Raw genomic sequence first — 20,512 nt, 5'->3', positions numbered from 1 at the left:
GATGAAAAAGATTATCGATTAACGCTAATTAGCTGGTCATCAACGAGCGATAAACGCATTTGAATCAATAATCAATCAAAACATTGATCAATCAGTCAGCCATTAAGACACTCATTCACTCAGCCCATTAGTTTGTCAGTCAACAACTTTGAAAAAGTCTTTTCTCAAATTTTTTTTCATTAAGGGATACGTTATCCAATCTTTGTGGGTTGTTTTCAGGCATTTGCAACATTTGCACAACAACAAGTGGGCTCCAGTCGAACAAAATCATCGTCAGCCGAAATTTCATGACATCGCACCCTTAAACCTTGACAACTTTCTGATTGCCGATAGGGTCATTTAATTTTAATACGCATTGAAGGAATCTTCACGTGTCCCAGAGCGTTGTAAATCTCATTATAAGTTAGAGTAACAGAGTCGTTTACCAGCCATCGGAGCATGAAACATATGAGACACAAGGGGTTCGCTCTGGACTAAGTGTCTCCAAATCAAGCTTTCTTAAGTGTCTATTGAAAAGAAAAAAGAAACAGAGCAAACGCGTACTGTATGGCATGGAACAAACTCAGCGATTTCTAGATGTCCCCCTTAAAAAGGCCTTTTTATGTTTCCGATCGTTGATTTTGTTGCTATCCCGCAAACTTGTGGTAGCAGTCGGTTCATATGAAACCTTTCACGGATTCCCAGGGTGATATCTCTGGGGGAAAAGTTTTGACAGTTTGAGATAGAATTGCAACCCTGATTCCCTCATGTCATTTTAAAAATAGATCTAGAAAGCTTTTCCGAAGCTTCCTATGATATATCCCCTTCATCAAGCCATACCACTATCATTTTTCTCACCGGAAAAATGTCCCGATTGCTTTTGTTATTTCCATAATGTTCCCCCCACAAAGGTGACTTTAAGCAAGGGTTTTGACTGCTTTTTGAAGTACAAATTTCTTGCTTAAAATAACGGAAGCCGTTGAAGAAAGAGTGTGTTATCAGGAAAAATATTGTATTGAATTACTGCACTTGAGATGGTGAACAACTTCGCATAAGTTTGGTGTTCTCCTTCAAAAGAACACCCTGGCAAACAAATTCACCTCTATCACAACATGCTTTCGCGAAAGTTTATTTAGCCGCAGAACCACCTTACCGAAAAGTGAAAAGGCATAAAAAAATCAACCTTAAGAAGATTCACTAGTGACAGATACTTCCCGCAATTTCACTGCTAATAACAATGACGGAAAAGGGACAAATTTTCCACGCATGAAAAAAGGCATGGAACTCGCTGATCAAAGATTTTCCTTTGTGAGGTTCTGGGTCTAACTAATGGGTGCATACTGTCAAATTAATATCGGCAATCAAAAAAGAAATGAAGTCATTATGACTGTTTTAAAATGTGTTGTAAAAACATATGGATTTTCCTATATTAAAAGTGTTGGTGTTGCATTTGTACTGTTTTGTATGATTAATAACTTAAACGCTCTCTTACACTCGTGTTGTAAATAGTACCGGTTAGTAGTAATTGTTTGTACTAAAACTTTAACGAAAAAAAATTAATGATCATTCGCGGTCGCAAACATAGCTGATATAAAAAAAGCAAACAAATAAAAAAAGGCAATTAAATTAGAGAGTAAAAATTTAGATCTACAAGTAATGAATGCGAACTAAGGTTTGAGTGTTTTTCCAAGTGGACGTTTCAGATATAAGTTTAAAAATTGCGTGGCGAAACATTAATCTTGAGTTCTTAAAGAACCATGAAAAAATATGGTACATAAATGATGTCGGTTGAGAAAGTGCTTCAAAGAAAATAGCTTCCGCAGCGCATGATTGCAAACTTGTTTCCATTGTTGCTACTTTGCCTTCCTAAAAAATGCCTCTGTTTGTCTCCAAAATTAGGTTAAATTTGACGCAACATGCATATAATTATTGCTCTCATTTTAATTGGTGGCGTAAGATAACCTTGATCTTATTTTGATCGGCGCAAAGAAAGTATTTTTGCCACACCATTACACAACTGTCTCTTTACTGCGAACTCGGGAGAAGCGTAAATTTAATATAAAACCTCCATAACGACGCACTGGTCTAGCGATAAGGAATCAATCATATTTTGATCATCGCAGCAAGGAAAGGTATGAAATTAAGGAGAGATAGGATAGTTCTTTATACATGCTGAGAGTGCTGTTCAAAACAAAGCAGGATCATGTTCAAAACGCAGTGCTTGTTTTAACAAATCTTACCATTTAGACAAAAGTATACTAATGTAAAAATTTCGTGCTGGATCTATTGGGAAATTAACTATTATCAATATAATAATTTCGACTTCTGATAAAATTCGAATTAGACATTTCCAACTATTCTTAAAAACCTGGTTGCACATTTTTTCATCGACGAAATTCTGCCGCTAAATTGTAGAAATTGAGTATAGTTTAAGGTGATTTTTGAAGTACCTTCGTGATATCAGAAGGATTTGGAACAGGTAAGCAGAATCCTCGCCTAAAACTCGACGTCATGTGTTGAAAAAGAACGATGCGTCTTTCTAATCGTCGCGATGTGTAAATTATTGTGGGTGAAAATCTCTCCCATATAAATGTCCCTGGAACGACCTCAACCCCAAAAACTCATTTCTTTCTTACTTATCAGAAAACATTCTCCACTCAACAGGATGCCTCCAATTTTTTTGTTTAAACAAACAAGTTAAATTTCAAATATTTGATTGGGTTTCTTCAAAAAAAAAATGAACATACAGAATTGAAAAATCACCTATTCTTCTGTGTCAGTGATATAATCTGGGTTCAATTACCATTTCTATTTTTGCTGGCACTTCATGATTGATAATATTCTAAAAGATCTGAGGGCAGTGACAAAAATTAATTAAAAAAAACAAAATGGAACTTTCAGCTTGAAAATGACACTGTAAACAAATTACTGACACGTAGTTACAATGATCTGACGAAACTGCCTATATTAATCTTATCTCAAGGATATCCAGTTTCTCATGCAAAAAAATGCTATTGATAAAAAAATTAACCTATTCAAGCTTTTTTCATTACCCATTACAATGTTGGTATGGTTTTTAGCTCGAGTCACACTGGACAAGCTGACTGTTGCCTTAGGGGAGATCTGTTGGCATGCAATTAGTAAATGAATTAAAACCTTCAGGCGGTAGCCTACTTTGTGCTAAGCTGCAAACTTCAGCTCAGTTACCAAGGAAACCCTACCCATCGTCAAGACATATTCTGCCGCGAAAGAGTCAGTTTCTTACGAAACCGTACTTGCATCTCATACCTCACAGCTTTAAAACAATTCTGTTTTCGTTAAGGAAACGTTCAGTTGTTACTAAATTCGCCGATGTTTAACTGAACGATTGAAGATTTCAACGTTGGCTTGTTTTTTCTTTTTTTTTTTTCCTAATTATTTATCTAATTATGTTAGAGAAATATTCTGCCTCAAGAAACCGGCCCCTAGAAACTTCTATTTCTAATGCCATTTCCGATACTCTTTAATCCTTCATCCTCCAGCATCAGTAATCATATTCTCCACACTGATAAGGAGACTTTATTTGACAATCAGGAGCTTCTTGAATTCCTGACAATTTCCTTTGTTCTCATGAACTTTACATTTGATTCAACACCAACTCTAACCTTTACCCTTTAGAAACTAGAAGCCAGTCACTCTTAGAAGCTAAAGAGTTAACCACATATACGTAATTATGTTCCTGAAAAAATTACGCGCTTCTCATTGGCTGAAAACGGTTGCATTCTCATGTAACCCAAGCGCAAAGTTGTAACACGAATGCAAATTACAAATAGTGCGCGCACGCTTTCAAAATTACGTCTGTCTCGACTTTCTGCGATGTTTATTCGTATACATTACTGACAAGTAATAACATGATTCTCTTGCAATTTGGTGTAAAGACACTTCTAAATTTTTCAGTCTTTGAAAAATTTACTCGTGCTTATTTACACCAAATTGCACTCGAAATCATGTGATTACCTATACTAAACAGACCAAAGAAAGGCAAAATATCAAGGATTCAACGGTAAAATTCTTATAACCTTGAGCTTTGGGGAACAAAAAGTTGACAAAACGAGAAGCTCAGCTGAAGTTTGGGAATCTTCTCCTTTTTTAGCATTTGTCAATCATGGATGTTCTATTTCACCTAACTGGATTATTTCTCATCGTCGTTACAGGTGAGATAAAATATCAATAAACGCCAGAGTCAAAGCTAATTTATCATTCCTGCCAATTGCAAAGATCTGTTACGAATACTTGAAAATAAGCCAACTGACCCTCGTCCGGCTTTATTTGGAACCGAAAGGAAAAGTCTGTATAACTTTAAAGATATTTCATAATCGCTTGGTACTACTCAGTTGAGCCCTTAATGTGCTCAGCTCGAATGATCAAAGCCGTGTGCTTCCCGGCAATACGATTGAAATTAGGACGTTAATTTCAACCACGTCATCTATTCTAATTGGCTAAAAGCGAGCTTCTAATTTTACTAGCGCTCTTTTTCCTATCATGCTAAACATAACTAAATAATGTTCTCTTTTTTCCTTTTCTTTTTGCAGTCCGAGGAGATTCTGAAGGTAGCTATGAACTCACATGATATAGTATGGATGCCTCTCATAGCTCGAGTTCCTTTTTACATTATTTGTTTCAGGGGAACATTGCACTGCAAATATCTATGGAATTAAAAAACGAAAAAAATTCCTTTCAACTTTCGCTTTATTTCGGTTGGGTTACACGAAATTGAACACGCGTTTTTGTTGCCATAGATTTTATTTTTTAAAAATAATTATGCCTATAAGCATCCTTTTCAAATCTGTTGTGCTTGATTTTACAATGAGGGTTAAAAAAGTCTCTTTTGGTCAGTTAGTTTAACACAGTTGGAATATCAAATTGGAATTGGCCAGGTCGGCTCCAAATTCCAAACAAAAACCTATTACAAAAAAGAAATAAACAATTCAGAAGTCCAAAATTTGGCTGGATTAAATTTGTTATAATGAGACCTTGGATGTCTGTGCAGTGCAAGTCAGAAAGCCTTTTTTTATTTAAGTTGTTTGTTGTTATTAGTTTCTATTGTTGTTGATGTTGTTGTTGTTTTTTTTTGTTACACGTGTAGGTGCTGCTGTAGATGGTGGTTATTCCGATTGGAGTGAGTTTTCTGAATGCAGTGCTACTTGTGGAGAAGGTTTGAGGATTCGAAAGCGATCGTGCAATAATCCAGAACCTAAAAACGGAGGGAAAAACTGTAATGACTTGGGAGCAGACACGGACACCAAATCTTGCAACTCATTTCCTTGTCGTGAGTGTGTTTATTTTTGATAAATAGAAGTATCCAGGTTGGCAACTTGAGTCTAGGATCGACTTAGAAGGGATTTAAAAATGACGAATAATTTTTATATTGAGATATTTTTGATTGAGGTTCGGAAGTAACCTTATCTGCTTTGGTTTTGCATTACTTCACTCTGTGATTGGTCAAAAAATACTCGCACTAACCTCTCTTTAACCAATCAGAGACAAAACTATTCATTTTAACTTGTATTTTCCTTGCTTCAGAAAGTAGTTTGGTCTTTTACGGCCATTTCTCCACTTTTTTTGTATCACTTTTAACATGTGCTTTTCATTTTAGCCGTTGATGGCGGTTATTCTCAATGGTCGAACTTCACGGAATGCAGTATCAGTTGTGGAGGAGGTGGAATCCAGAGTCGCTCGCGAAAATGCAACAACCCTTTGCCTTGCTGTGGTGGAATGAACTGCGAACACTTGGGACCAAGTACAGAGACAAGAGCATGTGGCGAATGTGCCTGTGGTAAATCAATGATCTACTTTAGTTGGTCATTTTTTGATAATAACGACGACAAATACTATTACAAAGGATTTCGAAGATTCCAATGACGATGATCAAGCTCAATACGACAACAGTGACGATGTTTTCAAAGATGATGACGATTTGTTAACTATGATATTGTCGTTGACGACAAAGACAAGGATGACGGTGACCTACCCTTTTCCTAACCGAACAACAGTCAACTGATAACAAGTTAAGGTTAATTTTTAGGTTAGGGGGGGGGGGGGTAGGTGCGCACTTGCTCAGATTTTTAAACTGATCCTAGCGATCGATGACGATGGCTTTGACAATGACAATGACGAGGCGGGAGTTGTACTGCGACAAACACGACATAGACAAATAAGATTGTGTCGAGGACAACGACGATACGAATGTCGATGACTGACTGTAGTTTGTTTTGGCTTCAGATATTGACGGTAGCTGGAGTGAGTGGTGTGCCTTCACACGCTGCACAGTTTCATGCGGTGGTGGGATGAGAATCCGTAACAGAACTTGTACTAATCCTCCCCCATCAGGCCTTGGTCTCGATTGTGCCGGCCCAGCTGCTGAATTACAGATATGTAATACTGAGTCATGCCGTAAGTGTCTGAGAACAAAATTTGTAATTGTGAATTAAGACACACGCATAGATGACGTCACCATTCGCAACATTTTGCTTTTTCATTGTATGAAAAATAGATTTCATGTTGCCGAGGGTCTGTTTTGTAATTAATAATATCACAGATGATGTCAAAACGTAAAAGGAGCAAAATGGTAGCACACGAGATGCAACCAAGCGGGTGTCTCTGATATTCTTAGCACATTTTGACATCTTCTGGATCTATTACGGAACAGACCAACAACAACGTGGAATCTAGCTGTGAATTAATTATTCGCTTTCCTTTGACAATCCAAGATAATGCTAATTACACCCAGTGGTCAGAGTGGTCTGAATGCAGCGTCACTTGCGGTGTTGGAGAACAAAAACGTTCAAGAACTTGCACCAATCCCCCTCCTGGGCCAGGAAGGAAAAACTGTGAAGAAGAGCACTTAGGACCCGCTGATGAGACTCAAAAATGCAGACTAAAGCCATGTCGTAAGTGAATACGTACAAGATAAGAATTAAACGATCGAAACATACTATTACTTGGAGTGTGCATATGATATTTTTATTCCATGAAATGTTGTTTCCATAGACTACTAGCAGTTCCCCTTTTTAGGCAAAAGTCCTCCGCGCGAATCAAAAAACATTGGCTACGAAAAAAGTTGACGTTAGCGCGCCTTCCGAGACTTAAGGAGCACCTGTATATTGATTTTGAATAGACAGCTATTTCGAGAAAGTTTTCCGATAAAAGGACAAAATTGCACGCAAAAGTTTTGATTGGTGACCTGGGTATTCGGAAATCAATTATTTTTTAAGTCAAATCAAAATATAAATTTACCAAAGCCGTGATGCCTTTTCCTTACAAAGATGTTTTCTCAGATTTCCCTGAAATGCCGAGGTAAAGGAACCGCAACCTGAAAACTACCCATATTACCTTTTGGGATTGTCGCGTGCACTTTTCTTTCGATAGTCTCTCTCAAAAAAGCTGTTTGCATATGGAAAACCATTTACAAGCGGTTGGATTAAGTGCGTGCCAAATTCGATCGTTTTAGGAATTGCCTATGGCTCTCGACGTCATTCCACTGATAAAAAGTTTACCTGATCCACTCATAAGGCTCTGTATTACTCTATGACCTCCCTCCCTCCCTCCCCCCTTCACTCCCCCCCGAAAACCGTGTGACCCCCAAAATTTTTCACCCCTTCCCCCCTCCCCCAGCGACAAAAAAGACTGGTCCCTTAGTATGTTACATTGCGTTCTTAGTAGAGATTCGTGTTCCATTTAGCAATAGACGGCAATTATACAGAATGGACAGAGTGGTCTGAATGCAGTGCGAGTTGCGGGGGAGGCTCCCACCTGCGAACAAGACAGTGCACCAGGCCACCTCCGAAATACGGTGGACTTGATTGCAATGAACTGGGACCTGCTGATCAGAGGCAACAGTGTAACCCAGACCCTTGCCGTGAGTTTCCGTTCAATTCTTATCTGTATCAATGACTTTGGCAACTTGACGATGGAAGTGTGCGGTGATTTGACCTTCTCTAGTAAACTGTTACAAAGCTTTACTTTCTGCAAATCTTTGATTGTAGTTTACTTGCAAGAAAGATCGATTCTTCACTAACCAACCCCATGTCAAACACTGATTTGAGATATGATCGTTACTGAAGCAGCTCTCAGCAGAAAAAATAACACGAAGGGTTCCGTCTGAAAATTCATTTAACCTTCGCCTTTCAAAATGAGCGAGTTTTACCTGAATGTTATCATTGGTACATTCCCTTTGGCAAAGTTACAAGACAAACGATTCTTGCCTAAGGTTATGAATATCACATGAGGTAATTTTGGGGAGTATGTCCTTACGAACAAAGCACGCTATTTTCAAGCTTTCAAGTTTCCCTTCACACACCAACTCGAAGACGCATATTTTTTTTAATAATGCCTGCTTGAGCATGAACTACTGATCGGTTGAGTATCTAGAATAAAAAAAATTCTCAAAATTTAAAACTCGTCTGGGAATAAATAAGTTACCTAAGCTGCAAGTATCCGGTCTAGTCATTCATCATGAAGAAAATCTGACCTAGTTATACTAACTAGCCCTTTTTCGAGTGGACAGTGACTCGAATCTTATGCTATACCTCTGCTCTTTTAAAGCGAAAACCATATATCTTGAGGCCAGTTTATTTTCTGATGTTGTTACTTTCCTTTTTTTATTAGCCATTGACGGTAACTATACTGAATGGTCCGAATGGTCTGAATGTAACGTCATCTGTGGGGGTGGAGTACATAACCGTTCAAGAACGTGCACCAATCCCCCACCGAAAAACGGTGGAAACAATTGCGAAGGGCTGGGACCAGCTAATGACACACAGGCTTGTAACCCAGACCCCTGCCGTGAGTAGGTCATCATAGTTTACTAAAGAGACCTAATAGATATTCAGAGAGTGAATAAGATTGGGACAATTGCTTTTAGGGAATGTTCCTTGCAGGCATTTCACAGGCCTGTGCCCAGAGCATACGTTTTGGATGAGGAAGATGAACAATTGGATCAACTTTGGACAACGAGATCACCTGTAATAAGCAGGGGAATAGTTTATTGAAAACGACGAATTAGAGTAAAGACATTTTTATGTTCTTAACTACTCATGTTCACACGCGATTATAATACCATATGGATGTAAGTTAAATTTAACGATCAATTTTAACTCAGAAAATGTACCCACATCTTTAAAAAGCGTCTTTTTTCTTTTACTTTGAGTAGCAATCGATGGTAATTTTTCCGAGTGGTCTGAATGGTCCGACTGTAGTGCTACATGCGGCGGAGGTTTACAAACACGAACGAGAAACTGCACCAATCCCCTTCCGCAATACGAAGGAAAAGACTGCGAAGGCCTGGGCCCCGCTGTCGAGACACAGTCATGCGGCTCGGAAAAATGCCGTAAGTACTAAACTGTGTACACATGCTTCTCTTGTTTGATTTACTCTTGAGGTGCTTCAACGGGCTTCAACGGGCATATTAGCTTTCGCTTTGCTTGAAGAAGATAAGCAAAGCATCATTTGAAAGGTCATGATGATGAATGACTTTTGATTGTGACTCTTTACCAGGTTTATACATCTATTTAACAACAATGAATATTGTAAAATCTCTCTCTTCAGAATATTCTTGTTACTTAAAATAGTCGTTAAGAGACGGGTCCTTATTTATTGCCTGGAGGGGGAAGAGGGGTAGAGTTGAAGGAATTTGGTCGTGTCACGATAACATCTCTACCTCAGGCTCTGTCATATTCGTATCCAACCCCCCCTCTCCCTCACTAGCTTCCTCTTTACACTCTGTTGACGATTGATACTCCCTCCCCCTAAAAACCATGCGATCTGTTATATCTCCCATCAGCAGCTTTTAGTATGTAGTTTAGGTTTAGTTAGTTTAGGTTAGTTAGTTTAGTCAGGGATAATAAGTTGATCTTGTATCGTTTTATAATATATCCTGAAGGATTTACCGTGTATAAATAAAGTTGCCATTACCATTACCATCTCTCCCAGAATCCTCCATTCGCCAACCCCCCTCCCCCCCCTCTCCGGCGATAAAAATAGACCAGTCTCTAAGAATTGTATTTTTTCGTCAGCAATTGATGGTAACTACACTAAATGGTCGGACTGGTCAAAATGTAGCGTCACTTGTGGAGGAGGGGAACAGAGCCGCACAAGAACTTGCACAAATCCCTCTCCTATGCACGGTGGGAAGAATTGCGAGGGCTTGGGACCAGCTAATAACACGCAAGAGTGTAACCCAGACCCCTGCCGTAAGTAGTTAGAGCATCTTTTCACTTCACAAGCAGTGATCTTTTCCGCGAAAATAATCACGAGCTTTAAAACACTTACGTATGAATTGAAAGGCGTTTAAACACTGATCATGATATCTGCTTTAGATGACTATTTTTCCTTGTGAATAAACTTTCATATTATTAATGTTCATAACCGTGATATTGGTAATACTTTAAAAGTTTATCAATCGACGGACGAGACTACAGCAATCTTCTCTACAGTCTTTACTGAGTTTGTGCCTCAGGGATCATTGTCAGTATCTAAGCAATTGCACTCCTACCCCCTTCCCCTAACCCAACATTAACCACCTAACTTGTTATCAAATGACTGATCTTGATCCTGTTTTATTTTGAGTAGCAATCGATGGTAATTACACCGAGTGGTCAGAGTGGTCCGAATGCAGTGCTTCATGTGGTGGAGGTTTACAAACAAGAACAAGGAACTGCACCAATCCTACTCCACAATACGGTGGAAGAGACTGTGAAGGCCTGGGCCTGGCAATGGAGACACAATCATGCGGTTCGGAAAAATGTCGTGAGTATTCAACCACGTCAGCTTGGGTGTGTTGTTTTGTCTGTTTGTTGGCTTTTTTTTTTAGTTTGCTAACTTCTTTTTTAGTTAGCAGATAGGCCTGTCCCGATTTTGCCCGGCAACTTATGAGCAAAGTTTGGCGTTTGGCGAAACTTTTTGCGTTTCTAACAACCTCGGGTAATTTTTGCCTTATATCAAGCACGAAAAAGTAAACGATTTATACGAATTTATTAAATAGTTACCAACCTTTTGAACACTATTGACCATGTGTTTTGTTCCTTCAGACTTAAGAATATCCTTAAAATTCGTCCATATTTACAAGCAACTCTATGCAGCTAAATTTCAAGCTATTTTCCACGACAGATGTTAGCATTTATTGTGGAGAACGAAAAACAAAGCTTTTAATTAACATTTATAAAAAAAATATCGACAAATTTCGGTAGCAATTTTTAAAATTTAGCTAGCAACTTTTTGGATTTTTTGCAATTTTTTAGCAACTTTTTGGCATTCCAGTGAGCAAATTTCGAGCATTTTACGAGCACAATGGGACGGGCACATTTTGCAATAGTTTATTCGTCGGCATATAAGCCTTGACATAATTTTATACAAAAAATTGGAACTATCATTGTTCCAATTTTTCGTATAAAACTATCTCTCTTTGATGAGTAAGGAATTACCACTTTTTAATCAGTGGTTGCTTTTATAACAGGAAAACATCTTAACCCGCTCACTTCGGTAAAGAAAAACAGTAATTGTTATTGGGGTTTTCCCTACTCTAAATACATTTATCTCTGGCTGATGTGTGATGACGTAGACAAACTGAGCTGCTTCCTGCAAGATGTACATTGTAGACAGGAACATCATGTGTTTGAGATTCTCAGGAAACCGAGCAAAACTAACTGTTTCCCTCGAACCAGACACTCGGTCACAAATCATGTGTACTTTCTTTCGATAGCCACTGATTCTGGACACTGTTTTTTATTTTTCTTTCCAGCAATTGACGGCAATTACACCAGTTGGTCTGACTGGTCAGAATGTAGCGCCACTTGTGGAGGAGGACAACAAAGCCGTCTAAGAACCTGCACCAGTCCCCCTCCAAAGCATGGTGGGAGGAACTGTTCCGAATTAGGCTCGGCTGTTGACTCGCAAATTTGTAACCCAGACCCCTGCCGTGAGTAACCAATATGACTCCACTTGCCATATACAAAGACAGGGAATGAAATCTTTTGTTGAAAAATTTGTCCAATTACGAAGACACATTGTTCTTAGTCTCAAAAAAGGCATTTCTAATTATTATCAATAAATTTTATAGCCCATCTTGCAGCTTTTCTCAACACTTTGGACAAATAAATTCTACCCCAGCTTATATGCTAAAGATCGATTATTTGAACAGTGAACCATTTAAAACTGTTATAAGAGCTGTTATCAAAATTTGAAAGCATACACTGCTGCATTTGTATTAAAGCTGAAACAACTAACGTATTTCAATTTCAAGTAATGTTGTCAGTGATAAACTCATGGGGGTACTGTTCATGCTTACACGTTAACAAACGAACGTACGATTTTATGACAAAAAGAGAGATAAAACGCGCAGAAGGTTTGGCAACGAGATGATGTCATCTCTTACAGCAATCGACGGCAACTATGCACAGTGGACAGAGTGGTCTGACTGTGGCGTCACATGTGGTAGCGGTGTCCAGAATCGATCAAGAAGCTGCACTAATCCAACCCCACAATACGACGGGAAAAGCTGCGAGGATGTGGGACCAGCCGATGAAACGAAAGAATGCAATAAAAACCCGTGTCGTAAGTGAATTTTGACTGACTCACATGGCAAAGTCATTCGTTAGACTTGACAAATTCCAGGAGAGCAATAGTGGTCGGGGAAAGACCGTGCTTATCGTTTTTGGGACAAGGGGAAACAAATTTTGAAGACAAACCCCTAAATCGTACCTCATTTGCGACTCTATTTTGTCAAACAAGAGATGGCAATTAAAAGGTACTCGATACGTCGAAACTCTTTATGGTGGCCAATTTACACGCATCATCAACTCAGTTGATGAAAACAAATTATCTTCCCTGATATCTACTAATTTACACTGATATGATTTAATTGGTTACTTTTATTCAAAAGCAATTGATGGAAATTACACGGCATGGTCCAAATGGTCCGAATGTTCTGTGACTTGTGGCAGAGGATCAAGGAATCGATCACGAGAATGCACCAATCCCTCCCCACAATACGGTGGAAAGGACTGCAACGTTTTGGGTCCTGCAAACGATATCCAAGAGTGCAACAAATCTGCATGTCGTAAGTCCTGTTCAAAAGCGGTTTTGAACGATTTCATGTTTTGTTACATAATTTATATGATTATGCTGTATGACTGACATTAGATTTGATAGAAATCATGCAGGAGGTACACTGGCATGTTGTCCGACAGTCTGTCTGACTGACTGACGTCTTGATCGACAAACTCGATCAGTTGCCTTACTGACTGAGGGAATACTGACTCTTTCTCTCTTAATTAGTTGCTGATTCACTGACTCACCGACGGAAAACCCGAAAGACGATGTAGTTCCAAACGGCTTTACGCTATTATTTCATTTCATCGACAAAACGAAACCAAGCGAATCGATAAAAAGCACGATATAGAGCAAAGAAAAGCGATCGAAGCGGTAAAAAATGATTGTGACTGATTCACGCGGCCCCTAACTAGTTTTTAACCGACACAGAAATAAAACATGAATTCAATGAAAATAATTGACCAAGCAAAAGTTTAAAAATCTCAGAGATTATAATCTCTTAGCAAAATGCAAAATAAAACCTAACTTGTGAAACAAAATATATGGCTAATTAACTAAAGAAACAAGAAAGGGTAAAATAAACTAAGCAAAAAGCGAAAAGCACGAACAAACACAAAGACGTTATCCTGGCGCCTACAGACAGTGATGCGGTCAGACAGACAGACAGACAGACAGACAGACAAACAGAGTGACTGACCGACTGACTGACCGACGGACTGATTAGCTGATTGACCGTCTGACTGTCTGACCGAATGACTGCCTGACTGCCGTGACTGACATATCGAGTAATTGATTCACAAACTGACGCTCCAAGTCAATGACCTACTGACTCTCTGAAAGACCCAAAAAAGAGCAGCTAAATTTGCTTCTTATTTTTAAAAAGCTCCGCCCTGCTCGGCTGGTCTCGATGTTGGCATCGTGTTGGACAAATCAAAAAGTGTCAAGATCGCCAATCTTCATAAAGTAATCGATTCACTGGTTGACCTCGTGGACAAGTTTGAGCCGGCCCCAGACAAAGATCATTTTGGTTTAGTTACGTTCAATAGGAGAGCCCACGTTGAGTTCACGTTTGCTGAGGAAGCTCGTTTCAGCAAAGAGCAACTAAAAGAAAAAATAAAAGACATGCCACGTACATTGGAGTTTCAGACGCGCACTGATCTGGCTATGCAGGCAGCCAGAGATCAGCTTTTCTCGCCATCTGGAGGAGACAGACCAGATAAACCAAATGTCATGATTGTACTCACGGATGGAAAACCTACAAAACAACCCAGGGATTTCAAGATTTTCGCAACTGAGTTTTACCAGGACCCCAAGGTACAGCTTGTTCGTCCTTTGATAGGTCTTGATAACTTGTGCCATCCTCTCGGCAATCAGATGCAAGACCAAAACCAACAGCAACCGAAATTTGGTCGCCTGCGTTTTTCCACACCCCAGGAAGTGTGCACGAAGAGGGTAGAGTGGTAGATCGTGTGATTTGAGCCTCAAAGTAAATTCGTATACTGCCTGAGGTGCGGGAAACGAAGGAGACGAGGTTTCGATTGCAGTTGGTTTTAGTCTTTCATCTGATTGGTCGAAAGGATGGTGCAAGTTATCTAGTCCAATCACGGGGCGAATTTATGTCGGGGAGGAAAGATATTACCATTATCAGTATTTTTTGTCATCGTTATTTTCTTTAATCTTCAGGTTGCTGATCTGTACACCGTTGCAGTGGGTATTGGAACTGGCATCAACATAGCAACCTTACATGATATAGCCGGTTCCAATGGAAATGTAATCGCTGTAGAAAGCTTTGATCAGTTAGAAGCGGAACTGAGTGAAATTAAGGACAAAGTCTGTGGTAGGTTTCGTGTTAAAGCCTGGGGGAAATTTCCTCAACAAAATTTTAATCAAGGATGATCTGCCCTGTAATCCAAGCCCTTTCCCATTTATGTTCCACCTACCGGTACACTTAAGCAAGTAACTCCCCCTCACTTCCGAGTCCAATGCAATGTACACACAATGGCATACCCACAATAAATCATTGCACCCTTAAACTCAATGCAATGGCATAGATGCTAAGAAGAAAAACTAATGTTAAGACTTTGGGAGAACAGAGCTGAATAAACCACGCTGAGGTAGAGGTACTAAGAGTCTCGAATCTTGAAAGCTTTTTTTTAATATACTTCTTTTTCCGTTAAATTTCTACGGCATCTACTAATAATACCATCACAAAACTATGTGCGTATAGATTACGAACCTAAAAAAAGATAATAATAAAATAAAATCCAGAATTCAAAGTTCACAACACCCGCGAATAGGTCCATCTTCTGAAGGAATTGCTTGTGGTAAGCCTACCAAAGAAGCCGGGTCATCCGGAAAAATGAAAACTCTTCTACCCACGTAAAAAATTGCTTTGAAAAACCTCATTGAAAAATGGTGAAAAGCAGTTGGTATCGAACGGTGTAGAATTTTGATTAATTTTTGTTCTCTCTTTTCTTTTCAAGAATAAACACGGAATGAAAGCAACAGCAAGCATTGCTTGCAAAAGAACCGTTAAGAGGGACAACATTGGAATTCACTGGGGTAGCAGTAACCGGGTTACAGAGCCATGCATAAGGAGTACTTATGGAGAAAAACGGATTATATTATATTCTGTAATTACGTATTGCCAGAAGATTTTTCGGTAATAGCCTCCTGGTACTGCGCAATAAATACACGGCTTTGATAAAACTCGATGCGATTTTTTCTGTGATTGAGCGAGTCCTGCAAGAAAATATTTTCAAAAAGCTGGCAACTCTTTAAGTGGCGAACACAAAATGTTGTAGTCCTGCATTTTTTTTAGTCCTGGCCTGAGGGAAAGGGGAGAGCGAGGGGGAGGTGGTCTGAAAGTTGAAGAGAAGAGGTGTCTTTTGTTGCTCCTTCCCCCTCCCCCCCCTCCCCCCCCTCCCCCCCTACCAAATAATCAACTACCCTCAAATACTCAAATTCATCAGGTAGATAACCAGGCCAGAACATGCGGGATTACAAAAAATTTCCACAGAAATGGTTGAAACCCTTATCGCACTCAGAAGTAATTGGAGCTCACAGCGAGCATCTACTAATTCGTCGGGGAAACGAAACCTCCGTTTGGGCTTAGTCCAAGTTATGTTAAGAGGTCTTAACACGACACAAGATTTAATACGAGCTGGATCAGTTAATTACTTTACTTTTTTTTGTGAAAAAGCAAGCCAATGTCCACTTTTGATTAGAAAAAATAACACGTTATGCCACTGGAGGTGTACCGAACCAGTCATAACAAGGTCTACATAAATAGACAAAGGTTCAAAAGACAATGATATCCCGCGTGGTAGAGTGTTGTTTTGCGATAAACACAGAGATAACCTCAAGGCTTAAGATAAAGAATGTTAAATCCCTCTTTACTTTTCACTGGTTTAGCTAAAGTATTTAGTTACCAATAATACCTTGGAACAGGATCAAATCCAGAAACAATTTTAATTTTAACGGCTTCACATCTTTTTGCTTTTTTTCGCTATTGCAATAATTATGTCAACGAATCTTTCCGTCTGTCGACCAATTAGAAACGTATACGCTCGTAATTGCAACATTTGGTGTAAGGACGCCACACAATTCTCCCGCACACATTTAACGCACACCCCCGAGAACACGCCTTTATGTAAGTTACCCCCAGACAGACATTTCAAAAGCAATTATGTGGTTCGAATTTTCTCACGTCTCTGGGTTTGCTGTTTATCCTTATGTTTTCATTCAGGTATGAATGCATCAATTCAAACTAATAGCATAAATAATTGGGGCTCCAGAGTTGATAGTAAAAGGCTTCTAAAAAATCTTTTGTTATTGCCACTAAAAGAACTCCGATGGGAAATGATTTCTGCAATGTGTCTGTTTCGTTTACCAAATACACTAATTAATGTGTCGATGACAGACTGCGCTAAATAAGCCTTTCCTCAATTTAAGTGGGTTGAAGTGTTTTACCCTTTTTTTTTACGGCCAGACAAATCTATTGACATGCAATATTTTTAGTGTCATATAAACAATCTTAACTTAAGACCACACTCAATGACACGTTTATCAGATGTCGTATTCGACTGTCTGCTTTTATGAATTGGACGTGACCCTTAGCCCGCTACTGTCTCAAAGGTTTCACGACAAACAGTGTAATAAAAGTTGAATCATGAACTTTGATTTAAAAAAAGGATAAAAACTCCTCTAAGCATACAGTTGTTGTAAATATTATAGCCTAAGCAGTTTTTTTCATGTCCCATCTGACCACAGTCTCACCAACATAATTTGTGTTTTAAAAGACATACTAATCTTTGGGCGTTTACATCCACTAAATTTAGACTTTCATTCATTTGCATGAACGTTTAAAATTCCGGCTCATAATTTACACTTGAGATGGAGCTTAATCTAAAGAATTATTTTGCAAGTTATGAATCACAATATCAGGGCCTTTACAATCCTTTGCACATTCAAAAAATTCATTGACAACAGCCTTAGGAACACTGAAGTTTGGGTGGCATTTATAAATAATATTCACGAACCTTTTAAACTCTACCTAGGTGGTTCAAGTTCTTGCTTTACCTAACTACTATCAGAAATATCTGTGGGCATGCTGAAAATCACGCACTATGCACGCAAGCTATGCGTTACCTGTCACAGACAGCAAGAACAACAAACTTGTTTTATTTTACTACGTGTAAGGCAAGCCATTTAATCTACAAGAAATATGCATGCAAGTTTACAAGGTCAGATATTTTGTATTCTTGCTCTCGATAGTCTTGCATAGTGGCAATATTCATTTGAAATCCTGTTAGTGGACGCTCTGAGGTTAGGCACTACTTTTGGCAAAAATTTCGTGAAGTTGTTAAGCTTATATTAACAAACCGATTATAAATAGATCATTTATGGATTTCTGTCAGTCCTGGTTACTTAATGTTGATGTATTGTGTTTAGTGAGCACCACGCTCGAGAGATCTTAAGTACCTCTCTTTCTGATGAAATTAAGTTTAAGCGCTGAGTCCATCCGGAGCCAGAAGAGAGACGAGAAAAATTTTAAAACAAGGTGCCTGGACTATTCAGTGCCGAAGAGCTCCTTGTTAGAATTGGAAAACTTTCGTGGAATTTAAATAATTTCAAATTTTTTTCCAAGGAGGCTTGCCTAAAAGTATAATCACACAATATTTCGTCTAATCTGCTTTTCAATGTTTTTGTAATCACGATTCACGACTGCACTATGTAAGTAATATAGCAGAGGAATTTGTTGGCAATGGGATTAAGGTTACTTATTCCTCTTCAGCGAAAGAATTTAGGGTTTTTTCGCCTAGTCGCAGATACTTTAACATAAAAAATCACTGAACACTAAGAGAATTCATAAGTAGATCAGAATTGTGCGGCCAGATATGTGAATTTCTAAATCGTCTCTATTTTTCTGAAAATTCATGGAAACTTTCCAATTTACAAAGAGGTCATTCTCTTACTTATTGGTCTTTCTAGTCAGTTTGTTCGTCAAATGGCAAAAGTGCTCATTGAACCGGCAGTGTTCGACCCCTCTTCAGCAACTTGTAAAGTTATTTTCATGGCGCAGTCGGGACCTGCCCTTTAATTAAGTGTAAGCCAAAATGGATCAACCTTAAATCTGATGTGTGTTCGTAACAGGATTAGGAAATAACAGACATTTAATTATTCGGATCAATATCAGTATCTTGGCAACTGCCCACCCACCCCTCCCCTAACCCCACATTTATCTTAACTTGTTGTCAATTGACTGTTGTTGAGTTAGGTGAGGGGTAGGTGGACAGTTGCCCAGATACTGATATTGATCCAATTAGTCCAAGGTTTCGCACACGGAAATCTTTAAAACGATTGGAACCATCCATTTTCCATCCAGCAATCATCAGAAGGGAAATTTAACATTACAGCACTAATATGAATAAGGCAACAGAGGAACTAATTTTTATTTCATACGTTTAGAATAGCAATCAAATGAGAATAACAGCAAAATGAAACATGCCCAAGCGTGGCATTGCCCTTCAACCTCCGCCCCACACCAAACTCCGCTTGAAAGTGCGTTTAGTACACCCTCTCACTCTTTGGAAGGCAAAGCACTTCCGTAAGTCATCCGTCCAAACGAGTTTGCAGTCAACATGGTTGGTATGTCTGTTCTGCTCTATGACCTTGAGAGCTGGGTGCACTAAAGATACAACTAAATAATTTTTTGCTACATTTACACCAACAAGTATCCTTAAGTTTTTCCATGGCAGAGTTGAAGGAGAAAAACGAATCTTTTTTTCTTCCCCAGTCCACTTGACCGCAAACCGTCATATATTGAAAAATAAGTCAATCTTACTTCAAGATCTGAATATCAGTTACCTGCGCCTTCTAACATGTATTTCCAATTATTTTAGCTCTGAGGAATTAATAATAACTCCACTAGTCAAAATTTTTCTTTGTTCTCAGCACCTTTCTTTTTAACCATTTGACAACAATTACGTGCCAAAAAGTTTCTTTGGCTCAAATGTGAAAATAACGTCCTGAAGGAAATTTCGACGGCGACTAAGGACGTGGCAAAACAAAAGATCCAACAGGCAAAACAACAGCTGAGCGCATGCGTTTTATAATTTTGTACATTTCTTTGCCATTCTCCGCAAAACATCAACGTGAAATCACCAAAATTTTCTCGGACAGAGAACTGGAAAACCCGACCGCAAATTATTTAATTATAGGTTTCCACCGATTTGAGACTCAACGCTGTTTCCATAAATTATGCCAAAGTCGAGGTATGGCGCCGTAAAGACTTTAAACACATTCAGCCTTTGCGAAATTTTGAATTAAAATATGAAACGATTTTTTTAATCTGCGTCTTTCTTGGCGCTGCTGTCCTGATAAGTAGTGTCCGACGTCAAAACATTTGTCACAATAAATTAGATTCACATCAGACCGCAAGAGATAAGATTATGTTGTAAAGTTCAACGTTAATGACCTACCTTTGATAAGAAATCTAAAACTATTTTGCAACACAGGTAAATAGCTCTCAAGAAGGTCTCTTAATTTCCGGGTAATAAAATTCATATGCAAAAAAAGAAAGAAATGAAATTTCTACTTTCTGCAAGCATTAACAAACAACCGGTTATTTTATCAACAGCACGTTGCGATTCAGGAAAAGGAAGTGCTTATGTGGATGATCTGCGAGAGTTAATTAAGCCTTTTAAGCAAAACTGGCCTAATTCAACAGCAGTAAAAAAAACAGATAACTCTTTTTTTTTCATAAAAAAGAGAGAGAGATAAAGAAGAAAAAAAAGACGGAGCAACGCAAACGGACTCCTTTGCCAACAGTCTAACTCGTTTCTACCAATGAACCATCTTAGCAGAAAGAATTATTGTCAAAACAAATTATCTTTGATCAAATTCAAATTTGATTCTTCGCAGTGAAAAAAGACTCGTGAAAATT

The 20,512-nt window shown here is 38.7% G+C and overlaps 1 protein-coding gene across 1 annotated transcript; it reads left to right on the top strand.

Annotated features, from left to right (window-relative positions):
- Positions 1-4,118: 4,118 nt before the first annotated feature.
- LOC113685228 (coadhesin) lies at positions 4,119-15,774 on the top strand. The gene is made up of 17 exons (XM_089182520.1): positions 4,119-4,172; positions 4,551-4,568; positions 5,105-5,287; positions 5,615-5,794; positions 6,241-6,411; positions 6,729-6,908; positions 7,700-7,876; positions 8,626-8,802; positions 9,170-9,346; positions 10,032-10,208; positions 10,588-10,764; positions 11,756-11,932; positions 12,391-12,567; positions 12,896-13,072; positions 13,949-14,379; positions 14,749-14,902; positions 15,549-15,774. The coding sequence occupies exons 1-17, from the start codon at positions 4,124-4,126 to the stop codon at positions 15,551-15,553; spliced, it is 2,787 nt and encodes a 928-aa protein (XP_089038646.1). The 5' UTR covers positions 4,119-4,123; the 3' UTR covers positions 15,554-15,774.
- The last annotated feature ends 4,738 nt before the right edge of the window (positions 15,775-20,512 follow it).

Source organism: Pocillopora damicornis, chromosome 9 (assembly GCF_964200805.1).
Source record: "Pocillopora damicornis chromosome 9, jaPocDami1.2, whole genome shotgun sequence".
Taxonomy (NCBI): domain Eukaryota; kingdom Metazoa; phylum Cnidaria; class Anthozoa; order Scleractinia; family Pocilloporidae; genus Pocillopora; species Pocillopora damicornis.
Note: the sequence above shows the minus strand (reverse complement) of the source record. Positions and strands in the feature narration are given on the sequence as shown.